Source organism: Ambystoma mexicanum, chromosome 8, assembly GCF_040938575.1.
Source record: "Ambystoma mexicanum isolate Mex_15411 chromosome 8, UKY_AmexF1_1, whole genome shotgun sequence".
Lineage (NCBI taxonomy): Eukaryota > Metazoa > Chordata > Amphibia > Caudata > Ambystomatidae > Ambystoma > Ambystoma mexicanum.
In genome coordinates, this window is record NC_090929.1 from 17,706,706 (window position 1) to 17,719,645 (window position 12,940).

The 12,940-nt window shown below is 46.0% G+C and overlaps 1 protein-coding gene across 10 annotated transcripts in view; it reads right to left on the minus strand.

Moving 5' to 3' along the window:
• The window catches only part of DNM1 (dynamin 1), a 1,028,058-nt gene that overhangs the window by 8,869 nt on the left and 1,006,249 nt on the right, over positions 1-12,940 (minus strand). The window contains exon 21 of one of the 10 annotated variants that reach the window (XM_069609154.1): positions 8,151-8,188. The exons of the other annotated variants lie outside the window; for them this stretch is intronic. Within the exon in view, the coding sequence (XP_069465255.1) occupies positions 8,167-8,188 (22 nt within the window). The 3' untranslated portion in view covers positions 8,151-8,166. The remainder of the gene's footprint in view (positions 1-8,150; positions 8,189-12,940) is intronic. 10 annotated transcript variants of the gene reach the window in all.

A 12,940-nucleotide genomic window follows, 5' to 3' on the forward strand; every position in this document is an offset into this window, starting at 1 on the left:
GCAAGCAGTGTAAATAGCAGTGAGAAGTATCTGCCAGCAGTATGTAAAGAGCCTTCCTGCAAGCAGTGTAAAAAGCAGTGAGAAGCATCTGCCAGCAGTATGTAAAGAGCCTTCCTGCAAGCAGTGTAAAAAGTAGTGAGAAGCATCTGCCAGTCAGTATGTAAAGAGCCTTCCTGCAAGCAGTGTAAATAGCAGTGAGAAGCATCTGCCAGCAGTATGTAAAGAGCCTTCCTGCAAGCAGTGTAAAAAGCAGTGAGAAGCATCTGCCAGTCAGTATGTAAAGAGCCTTCTTCCTGCAAGCAGTGTAAAAAGCAGTGAGAAGCACCTGCCAGCAGTATGTAAAGAGCCTTCCTGCAAGCAGTGTAAAAAGCAGTGAGAAGCAACTGCCAGCAGTATGTAAAGAGCCTTCCTGCAAGCAGTGTAAAAGCAGTAGGAAGCATCTGCCAGCAGTATGTAAAGAGCCTTCCTGCAAGCAGTGTAAAAAGCAGTGAGAAGCAACTGCCAGCAGTATGTAAAGAGCCTTCCTGCAAGCAGTGAGTCACATCTGCCAGTCAGTATGTAAAGAGCCTTCCTGCAAGCAGTGTAAAAGCAGTGAGAAGCATCTGCCAGCAGTATGTAAAGAGCCTTCCTGCAAGCAGTGTAAAAAGCAGTGAGAAGCATCTGCCAGAAGTGTGTAAAGAGCCTTCCTGCAAGCAGTGTAAAAAGCAGTGAGAAGCACCTGCCAGCCAGTGTGTAAACAGCCTTCCTGCACGAAGTGTAAAAAGCAGTGAGAAGCACCTGCCAGCAGTATGTGTACGGCCTTCCTGCAAGCAGTGTAAAAAGCAGTGAGAAGCACCTGCCAGCAGTATGTGCAAAGCCTTCCTGCAAGCAGTGTAAAAAACAGTGAGAAGCATCTGCCAGTCAGTATGTAAAGATCCTTCCTGCAAGCAGTGTAAAAAGCAGTGAGAAGCACCTGCCAGTCAGTGTGTAAAGGGCCTTCCTGCAAGCAGTGTAAAAAGCAGTGAGAAGCACCTGCCAGCAGTATGTAAAGAGACTTCCTGCAAGCAGTGTAAAAAGTAGTGAGAAGCACCTGCCAGTCAGTGTGTAAAGAGCCTTCCTGCAAGAAGTGTAAAAAGCAGTGAGAAGCACCTGCCAGCAGTATGTGTAGAGCCTTCCTGCAAGCAGTGTAAAAAGCAGTGAGAAGCACCTGCCAGCAGTATGTGCAAAGCCTTCCTGCAAGCAGTGTAAAAAACAGTGAGAAGCATCTGCCAGTCAGTATGTAAAGATCCTTCCTGCAAGCAGTGTAAAAAGCAGTGAGAAGCACCTGCCAGTCAGTGTGTAAAGGGCCTTCCTGCAAGCAGTGTAAAAAGCAGTGAGAAGCACCTGCCAGCAGTATGTAAAGAGACTTCCTGCAAGCAGTGTAAAAAGTAGTGAGAAGCACCTGCCAGTCAGTGTGTAAAGAGCCTTCCTGCAAGAAGTGTAAAAAGCAGTGAGAAGCACCTGCCAGCAGTATGTGTAGAGCCTTCCTGCAAGCAGTGTAAAAAGCAGTGAGAAGCACCTGCCAGCAGTATGTGCAGAGCCTTCCTGCAAGCAGTGTAAAAAGCAGCGAGAAGCATCTGCCAGCAGTGTGTAAAGAGCCTTCCTGCAAGCAGTGTAAAAAGCAGTGAGAAGCATCCGCCAGTTGTGGTTACCTGACTACCATAAAGTGTTCTTTATTAACATCTAGGTCCCTGCTTCCTTATTCGGTTTTCTCGATTGACAACCCTGTGTCTGCATAAAAAAGCATCAAAATGTGCTTTCGATGAGGTACTCTAAAAAAGTGAAATAAATCTACCTAGGCAATATATATTTAGAATGTGTGTTCTGAGAGCCCGCCCATAAATGAAGGATTGAAATGCCTCTGAATATTAATTAAGATCCTATGACAAAACGTGTGTTAATGACACCGCCATGAACATGCAAGAAGCATGCAATTTTAGAATGCGGCATGTGAAATCGCTCTGTGTGAAAGTGAAGTGGCTTTCTTGGTCGGATGTAGAGGTTAAACAATCTCAGGCTGTAGACATGGATTTCTTTCTAAGTCTGCTCTTTGAGTAGCGTCGCGCTCACGTGTTTGACGTGACAAGAGTAAGAGCAGAGGAACTATCCCACTGCCTTTGGCGTTTTCGCACAACCACAGCCGGAATCGCCACTACTTTGAACTCAGCACCATCTTGAGTAACACAGTGTGGAATGTCCTTTTCCAATTCCATCGTGACACGAAAACAAAAAAAGATACGGTGAATGAACTCACACTGTACGCTTGGCATCCGTCAAGGAGCCAGATGAAAATACTTATAAAGTGACCTACAACGTCTCAAAGAAATAGAGTTAAACACAGACAACAAACCAATGCGAAAGTATTAAGTACTGAAAAAACTAGATATTTACGTCCTGAAGACGGCCATTAAAACCAACAGAACCAACGGCACCGAGACAGTGCACCGTATGAGTCAGAAAGGCCGAAACATATGTCGACTTGCCAATAGGAACCCTGTACATCTTTGTTTCCTCTCTCTCACTGTAACAATTTAATATAGGGTATTTGGTGTGTATAAAGTAACCCCTTTTGCCCTACATCGACGTGGCCAAACAAAATAGAGTGGTTAGTAAATGAAATATAGGATCACACGAATGATCAACCGCTCCTGTTAAACCTATGAGGTACACATTATTTTTGGTAGGATCAAATATGCCTGGTCCCTCTGTTTGATTATATATGTCTATATTTACAGTATTACATACTGGTTCTCCCATGTTCTCCTTTCTCTATGTATTTTGTCATCATGAAAGGTTGGGTGTGAAGACACCAGTTAGAGTGTACGTGGTGTTTAGATCTATAGGCCCTTGCGAGCCTTTTTTACTCTGGGCATAAAATGCTCCACCGATAACATGAATGTTTCAATGAATATTGCGTGTGGTGTCAGGAATCTTAAAATTGCACGAGATTAGCTTGGATTTAACCCTGTGTTTCTCAGGGACTTAAGGTAGGGGTAGTCAACCTATTATCCTTTGCTTTTGCTATGTCCACACTGGACCATTGTTTGGAGCTGGAAATTACCCTCTCTTGGAGGTGTTTCCCTGCAATATCCTGACTGGACCTATGGGCTTGTGCAGGGGTCTTAGTATGTTTAACAGAGGACTTCGAACTGTCTTTAAGTATCTGTGGTGTAGAAGAAGGCTGAGAAGGCCTCTTCTGCTGTTTCCGCCCCTCCCCGTGAGTGTAAGAGTGCTTCCCTGGTATTTTCACCTTCTCTGAGCTTTTTGACGTCTGGCGTCGAGATTCGGGGGTAGTGTCCCTCTCTGTAGAGTGAGGACGTCGGGACACGGGTGCAGGCGTCGAGCGGTCTGTTGACGCCAACTCCTGGAGTGTGGGCTGGAGATGGAGGTCGGCTTCGTCTTCGGACGATCGAACCTCCATTACTTTAGTAAGTGAGGCACTCTTGGCAACAGTGGATGGTTGCCTGGTGTCATGCGGCGATCTTGATCGCGAGCGCCCAGAGGACACCGATTCGGTGGACCGTTCTCTGTGTGCCTCTTTCCGAGAACTCGGCGTGGACGTCGAGTCTCGGTTGGACTTCGAGTGTTTAGTGGAAGTGGTGTGGGTAGCACTCGTGTCGCCGGGTGTTTTCCCCATAGCTGCCCTGCCGGACAACCTTCCGAGGTCGGGGACTTGCGCTTTGCTGTCTTTCGACGCCACTTTGCCCTCGCCGTCCGATAGTAAGAGTCGCTGCCATCACTGAAGGCGCCGTCCGCTTCCATGGCCTCTCGTTGCCTGGCGTGGTGGGCCCAAAGTTTGATCGAACGGTCCTTTAGAGTCTTAGCCTTGAACCGGCTACACGTTCTGCAGTTCGCCTCGGGGTGGTCCCTTGGCAAGCAGAGGTTACAGGTGGCGTGTCTGTCAACCCAAGGGTACTTGTGGTTGAACTTGGGGCAAAATTGGAAAGGGGTACCCTCCATACGCACCCTGTGGCAGCGGGTTAGTGTGTAGGAATATATATATGTAAATATATGTGAGTGAAGAGTATGTACCACCCCCCCACTCTCCCTACTTGTATGGGGCTGAGGCCAGAGGCCTTCCGAGGCCCGGGCCGATGCCAAAGGCCTTCCGAGGCCCAAAGTCAGTCGTGTAGCTCTCGATGGTATTTTTCTTCTCCAGTCCGGCGTCGAGCTTCGGGTTCCGATGACTCGACGTGGGTAATGAAGAAAACGGGGAAAAATATATTATTTTGCAAAATTATGGCTAAAGCCAGGGAACTCCGCGGGATGCTTCCGACAAGTATGGCGGAAAAAAACAATCTGAGGGTCCTACACGCGTGAGGGATCATGGTTACAGTGGACGTCACACTAGGGATAGTATTACTGGCACGCCCTGAGTCGACGCCCATTTTCGAGTTTCGAAAAACAAACTGTAATGCTCCGCAGCTTCCACTAGATGTCGGCCTATGCACAGCATGTGATCTAAGCAGATTCCACAAGCCTCAGAAATATTATTTCATTTTTATCATTTTAGTTAAGAACCGCTTTACAAATGTACAGCTATAAACGAAAAACAGCTACTGGCTGCCAAACAGTATTTCTCTGAAAAATATGTGCAGTCTCCTGCTTTTTGTTTTGTTGTCTTCTCGCGTTTCTTCTCTGGGTACAGTTTATGAACCACAGATGTACAGCTTCACAGTATTTGACCATAATCATATAACACAGATTTCGTTTTCTAAAATAGTTGTGTGCAACCTTTATTTAATGTGCAATATATTGGTGAAGTGGTGTGTTCTACCTATTCAACTTGACAAGCATTGTCACCATTACAGACACAAAAAGAAGAAAGACTGCCTTCAGAAGCACTGTCACCACAAAAGACAAATAAAGAAGACAGACTGCCTTCAGAAGCACTGTCACCACAAAAGACACATAGTGAAGAAAGACTACCTTCACAAGCATTGTCACCATTATAGACACAAAAAGAAGAAAGACTGCCTTCAGAAGCACTGTCACCACAAAAGACACATAAAGAAGAAAGACTGCCTTCAGAGGCACTGTCATCACAATAGACACACAGTGAAGAAAGACTACCTTCACAAGCACTGTCACCAGTATAGACAAAAAAAGAAGAAAGACTGCCTTCAGAAGCACTGTCACCACAAAAGACACGTAGTGAAGAAAGACTACCTTCACGAGCATGGTCACCAGTAAAGACACATAAAGAAAAAAGACTGCCTTCAGAAGCACTGTCACCACAATAGACACATAGTGAAGAAAGACGACCTTCACAAGCGCTGTCACCAGAATAGACACATAAAAAAGAACGACTGCCTTTCAGAAGCACTGTCACCAGTATAGACACATAAAGAAGAAAGACCGCCTTCAGAAGCACTGTCACCACAATAGACACATAGTGAAGAAAGACTACCTTCACGAGCACAGACACCAGTAAGGATACATACTGAAATAAAACTACCTTCAGAAGCACTGTCCCCACACTAGACACATAGGGCCCGATTCATGGAATATTTTACACAGTACAAAATGCCTTTGCACTGCTGAAAAGTGACTTTTCACTGTAGACACAAACCCTGATTCATGGAACCGTGCATGACTTTGCACTGCAAAAATACACTTTGCACAGTTCCATGAATCAGGGTTTGTGTTGGCAGTGCAAAGTCACTTAAGCAGTGCAAAGTCACTTTGAACTCTTTGAACTGTGCAAATAATTCCATGAATCAGACACGTAGTGAAGAAAGACTACCTTCAGGCACTGTCACTAGTGTAGAAACAAACTGAAATAAAACGACCTTAAGAAAGCACTGTCACCACTATACACACATATGGCCTCATTACAAGTTGTGCAGTGCAGGAAAAATGCGGCAGAATTACCATATACAGCTGCCTTCCTGTACCGCTCAACTACAAGTTTGGCGGACAGTTGGAGGATTCACCTCCAGCTATGAGCAGGAGTTAAATCTGCAGACTTTCCACCAAATGTTGCTGGAATTACCACATCCCCATAGAAAATGGGGATTTACTCCACCACCGCCACTTGTAATCCGGCAGAAATTCCGCCGGACCATGTGGCAGTAACGGAAATAGGGCCTCATAAGTTTGCCGGTCTGGGAACTACGGTACCGATAAGCATGCCAGTACCGTAGTTCCCGGACCGGCAAACTACGAGTTGTGCTCGTGGGGCCTTTCTGCCCGCCATGTTGGACCTGGTGGGCAGAAAGGTACCCGCGAGCACAGCATGTCAGATGCAACCTGGCATATTTACCAACAGGATACCGGCAAACTTATAATGAGCCCATAGTGAAAAAAGACTGCCTTCAGAAGCGCTGTCACCACAATAGACACATAATGAAGAAAAACGACCATCACAAGCACTGCCACCAATATAGACACACAGTGAAGAAAGACTACCTTCAGAATTACTGCCACCAGTGTAGACACAGAGAAAAAAGACTGCCGTCAGAAGCACTGTCACCAACTTCATAGATGGTGACCAAAGACCACTTTCAGAAGCTTCGTCACCAGTATAAGAGTGATGTAAAACTACCATCAGAAGCACTGACGCCAATATAGATACAGTGAAGAAAGATCTCTGTCACTGGTATTGACAAATAGTGCTTCTGAAGGAGCCTTTGTTCACTCTCATCAATATAGACGCAGTAAAAAAAGACTACCTCCAAGAAGACCATCATGGACATGGACACTAATGGAATTTAGTCATCAAACACAGTGCTTTCATCACAAGGTAAGCGACTAATGACATTGAACAAACGCCCTCTTGACTGCCCCAATGAGTGATGTTATGGGACACAAGCACAGATGAAAGGAGGCCGTGCATTTCTCAAAGCGTTTTTAAATTATGATGCCGTCTACTTCGGTTGTTTGATGGCCAATATCCATGTGCTAAGTATGACTCAAAAGCAGAATGGTAACCTGGCCAGCTGGGACAAGAACACAGTTACCAGGCTGGATGACTTTCAGACTCTCCTTCACTAATGAAACAAGTGAGAGGAAAGAGACTCAAAGAAAGAATTCTGCTTTGGCATGAACTGAACTCAAGGCATTCACCAAGGCATTCTACATCAGAGGTCTCCAAGTCCAGTCCTCAAGAGTCGAACCCACTCCATGGTTTTAGACTATCCACAGAAAATACAAGGGAATTTAAATGGGAGAGACTTTACATAATATATGTTTGTTCTAAAAACTCAGTGTGGGTATGGTTCCAAGTCAAGGTCTTGGAGACCCCAAGCTTAATATGGAGGCCCTTAACTGATAAACTAACTTCTAAAACTTTGATGGTAAACCTGTAACATCTGAACCGCCACTGTGATGCTAATAGCCACTGAAGCTTTTGTACCTATGAGTGATGTACACTATTATATTAATGGAACTAGGAATACTAGGACTACTCATGGATTTATTTAGAGGAAGACAATATTTGTGTTTGGAGCCATGCAAATTCTCAATTCACATGTAGGTTTGCAGAGAGAGCACAGGTGCACAGGACAGTGTGGTGTTTGCAGCAAGGGAAAGAAACCAGCCGTGACTCCAGTGAGCATAGAAGTTATTACTGTCTCCCAGAACTCAAAGCCTGGTTTCCAAATGTGGTCTGGCTGTACCTGGATATGCGAGGTCACCTTTTTCTGACTGCAGGAACACACTACTGGAGCCATCCATTATGTGACCCCAACATCGTTCATGCCAAGCCAGGAGCTGCCAGAAGAAGACATCAAGCATATGCATCTGGATGAAATTAACACTGACGTCTCGGGACACACAGGTCATGTCAGATGTGTGAATGCCAAGCGGGTTCAATGGACATGGAAATCCTATCTAAGGGCATAAGATCACTTTAAAACTTGTGGTGACAACAGTCGCACACCTTCCCCCTTTATCAAGCATCTGTCAACAGGTCCTTAAGTGTCTGTGGGGATTTATCCATAAGAATCATTGTGTATTGTACGTTCACTGCAGCTCTTCTCGCTGTTCGCTTCACCAAATACTATGACAAGCAACCAGCGGAGTATGGCATCTACCAAAAACAGGCTAGGGCGGGCAAACCAGGCAAGGAGAGGACATGGGAACGAAAGGATCACATGACCGAGGAAGGCGGATGAAAGTGACGAACATACCGTTACAGATAAGTCCTCAGGGGTCACTGATAGTGATTCTGAAACACAACATGAAATCAGCACAGCAGGTCAGGCAGTTCAAAGCAGCAAATGCACACACAGGAAGGCAAAATCATATAGACATAAGCACATGCAGGGCTGGAATGCAACTACAAAAACACACAATCATTTGGCAAGCAAGGCCATCATGGGCGGTGTTCTAGGGAGGCCTTCAAACTGAAACACAAAGAGAGAAAGAATGTGTGCCACATCAATCAAGGTTACGTTCATCACCACATACACAGGGGCAGGAGAGACCACAGCGCCATCAGGGATAGAGCAATCACCATCTGGGCAAGGGTAGGAGAAACTGATTCATCCATGAGGGAGGACTGCCATCTTCAGAGGTACAATGGAAAGCGCTGCAAGCACAGAAACCCATGAAAAGGTCATCACTGCAGACACAAGGGGAGGAAAGACTAGAACAGCCACAAAGTACACAGTCATCCCAACAGGAACACTATGCTATCACAGCCATTGGGAACATGGTCATTAACGTAGACACAAGAGAGGAAAGATTAGAACAGCCACCAAATACCCAGTCAAAACCATAGACAAAAGGGGAGGAAAGACCAGCCCAGCCATCAAGGACACATTCCTCAACGTAGACACAAGGGGAGGAATGATTACAACAGCCACCAAGGACACAGTCATCCCTGTAGACAACAGATAGGAAAGACTACCACAGCCACCAAGAATAGAGTCTTCACTACAGAAGTCGAGTCTAGCACAGCCATCAGGAACACTCAGCACCAGTGACACATGGGAAGAAACAACGAGAACAGCCACCAAAGATCATCACTCTAGACAGAAGAGGAAATACTAGAGCAGCCTTTAAGCAATGGTCATCACCATAGACACAAGGGGAGGAAAGACTATAACAGCCATCAAGGACATGGTCATCACGAATGACACACATAAGGAAAGAATAGAACACCCTCCGCCCCCCAAGTTCACAGTCATCACCGCAGACGCAAGAGAGGAAAGACTATAACAGCCATCAAGGACACAGTCATCACTAATGACACACATAAGGAAAGAATAGAACACCCACCGCCCCTCAAGTTCACAGTCATCACCGTAAACACATGAGAGGAAAGTCTAGAGCAGGCACCAATGACAAATTCATGCCCACAGAGAGAGGAGGCTAGCACAGTTATCAACGACACTGTCATGACTACAGGGAGAAGAAACTACCACAGCAATCGGTGACATGGTCATCACCATAAGGTCACAAGGTACGATAAAAACGAAAAGCAGTCCGAACCACCAGGGACACTGCCTTCAACATAACATAGACACAAGGCTGGGAATGCTTAGCATGCCATAGAAACTGTCAAGAGATACAGGGTGGAGAAAGACTGATGTAGCTACCATGGATACTCTGCTCAAAGACGCAAGTTGAAGAACGACTAGAAAGATGTCAAATGTCAGCAGCAGCACAAGGGGAGCATATCGTACCACCAGCGATACAGTCATCAGCAAGGTCAAAATAATCTTCCAAAACCAGGAGAGATTTGTTAATCATCATCGATGCAAGGAACATAACGCTATCACCAGAGGCGATGTATCAGGGAACAGAAGGTGAAAAGACTTCTACAGTTATCAGATAAAAGGTTAACTGCATAGACTACAGAAGAGGGGTGGCTACTACAGTCACAGAGACACCACCACCATCAAACACACAAGGGGGTTATACAGAACCAGCATGGAAAAAGAAAGAACTAGGGGAGGACAGGCTACACTATCAACTGTGCTTCCATAATCAGATCTGGCCTCCTGGTTTCCTCGTTCCATGTAATTCCTCCCCACGAATCTTAGAGATCTTTTCTTGGCAGCAAGCTACAAACGCAAAAATCTAATACAGCGCATGCAGGAACGCACCACCGACATACCTCAAGACCATGTGTGGGGAAGCCATTGTACCCCTGAGAAAGTCAAAAGCAGAAGTTGATCACTGTAGCCTTTACAGTACATTCAGCCTTTCAGCCATACAAATGGTGTGTTCCAGGCCAACTGACAATAAGAAAAAGCCCCCAAGAATCGTAAGAAAAAAGAAGCCTGCTCTGTCCACACAGTCTCAAGTCCTACCCACACCTGTTAAATTCTGCCTTCTTCACTTCAGTCTACTCTCTCCATCCAGGACTCCATGAAAGTCATGGCCCAGACCGAGTATCATGTGGCCGAAGGTGTGAGGCCAATGCTGTTACTATAGGGCATACCGTCATCACATGTCACAGCAGCTTTCATCCTGCATGTGTGAACTTCCTAAGCATTACTAAAAATGGAGAAGGAAACTGCATGACATCCTGTAGAAGTCAAATCAGGTAGGCATTTCCACAGGGCCACACCAAACTCGGCATCAGACTTGGAATAAAGTGAGAGACTATAGAGAAGCCCAGGTGGCCCCTTTGAAGAAGACAATGAGGTCTGAAAGGTTACTGATGCAGCTTTAGCCCGAGGGGCATGGAATGGAGTGAGAGCCTATAGAGTAGCCCAGGTGGCCTCTTTGAAGAAGACAATGAGGTCTGAAAGGTTACTGATGCAGCTTTAGTCCGAGGGGCATGGAATGGGGTGAGTGCCTATAGAGTAGCCCAGGTGGCCTCTTTGAAGAAGACAATGAGGTCTGAAAGGTTACTGATGCAGCTTTGGCCCTGAGGGGCATGGAATGGGGTGAGAGACTATAGAGAAGCCCAGGTGGCCTCTTTGAAGAAGACAATGAGGTCTGAAAGGTTACTGATGCAGCTTTAGCCCGAGGGGCATGGAATGGGGTGAGAGCCTATAGAGATGCCCAGGTGGCCTCTTTGAAGAAGACAATGAGGTCTGAAAGGTTACTGATGCAGCTTTGGCCCCGAGGGGCATGGAATGGGGTGAGAGCCTATAGAGTAGCCCAGGTGGCCTCTTTGAAGAAGACAATGAGGTCTGAAAGGTTACTGATGCAGCTTTGGCCCCGAGGGGCATGGAATGGGGTGAGTGCCTATAGAGTAGCCCAGGTGGCCTCTTTGAAGAAGACAATGAGGTCTGAAAGGTTACTGATGCAGCTTTGGCCCCGAGGGGCATGGAATGGGGTGAGAGCCTATAGAGATGCCCTGGTGGCCTCTTTGAAGAAGACAATGAGGTCTGAAAGGTTACTGATGCAGCTTTGGCCCCGAGGGGCATGGAATGGGGTGAGAGCCTATAGAGATGCCCTGGTGGCCTCTTTGAAGAAGACAATGAGGTCTGAAAGGTTACTGATGCAGCTTTGGCCCTGAGTGGGCCTCAATCACTGGAGGCGGAGAGTCACAGTGTACAGCGTGGCTCCATAGGACACAAGATACAATGGAAGAAACAACTGCAGTGCAGGCCCTCCATAGATCACAATGCATTATGGACAAAAGTGATTTGTCTAATAGAGAAAGAAATGAAGGGAGCTTCAAATAGCCAAATTATGGAGGGTTTTCTTGGTTTGGGAAAGGGGATTGGGAAAGAACACTGGCAGACAAATCTCTTTGGTTGGGTGAAAATATAGAAAGGAAAGGTATGCACTAAAATGAACACTATCTTTCATAGCAGGGTCTGTCTGGCTCTTCCACTTAAAGAATCTGTTGGTTGCCAATGTTTAAATCCCAAAGCAGATAAGATATGAAGGAGATCTTTTAAATGCTTATACTGACTAACAGTTATGCATTGTTTCCTTCGCGTTCAATTTTAACCTGGTAGTCTTAGAGGAATAAACCTGAGTGCAGAATGAGGCCAGGAATAGACAAGCAAAAAACCCTCATTGACTCAGCCCTGAGGCAGGTTTATCTTCTTCTCTGGAGCCTAGTGACAGAGACCAAGGCATTATTTCCTCTATTTCCTCCTGGTTGATATTTACCTACATGGAGTTCCTTCAGAAAGTGGCAGACGTTCCAATCAGACTCCTAAGCACTGGTTGCTTAGGTGCAGTAAGGGCGGGAGGGGTTGAGCCTCTGCACCCTGACTTTGAGACAACGGATCCCCCTAGTGTGGCTAAGGTGATCATTCTGTATCCCTCCCATCCCCATTGAAGTCTGAGGGGCCTGTTCCTTTTATGACAAAACTTTGGCACTAAGAATTCTCCTGTAGTGCAAACAAATCCACATGAGCGGCGACACACAACAAGAGCATCGATTTTGCTATGATGAAGCGAAGACGTGCGAGTGGTCAAAAGCAGTCTGTTCAGCTTGGACAACCAGCTCCTTATCAGCAACAGATTTCAAGGGTAAGGACAATATAAGCCTTCAAATGTGTTGCTGATAAAGAGCTGCCCTTTTAAACTGCCCAGGACCTGGGTGCCACTGCCAGATGACACATGATCTGTGAGCCACTTCCTGATGGTACAATAGGATCAACATTCCTTGGAATCCCAACGGGAGTATCTTGCGTGAAGGTTCCTCAGCACAAAGGTAAAAGAATAGTGACTTATCTTCAGAAGGTGAAATGCCTACACCAGAGAGCAACAAGGTATGTCGGCCAAAAGCAAGGAAGGTTCAACTGCCGAGACTGTTTCCTTCCTGTGGCAAGAAGCCAGAGGACGATGGACAGCCAAATAATGCAAATAAAAAAGTGACATCATTTTGAAAACAAGTTGCTGAAAAGATTCTCTAAAGAAAAAAGAAAAAATTGGGCAAGCCCTCTGTGCTAGAGAGCAAAAATGGATTCACATAAAGGAGGCAGAACGGTTTTGAAAGGCTGGAACCTGTGAGAGAGCAGAAGAATCATGGCTCTGAGCTTTCGCTTCTTACCATTCA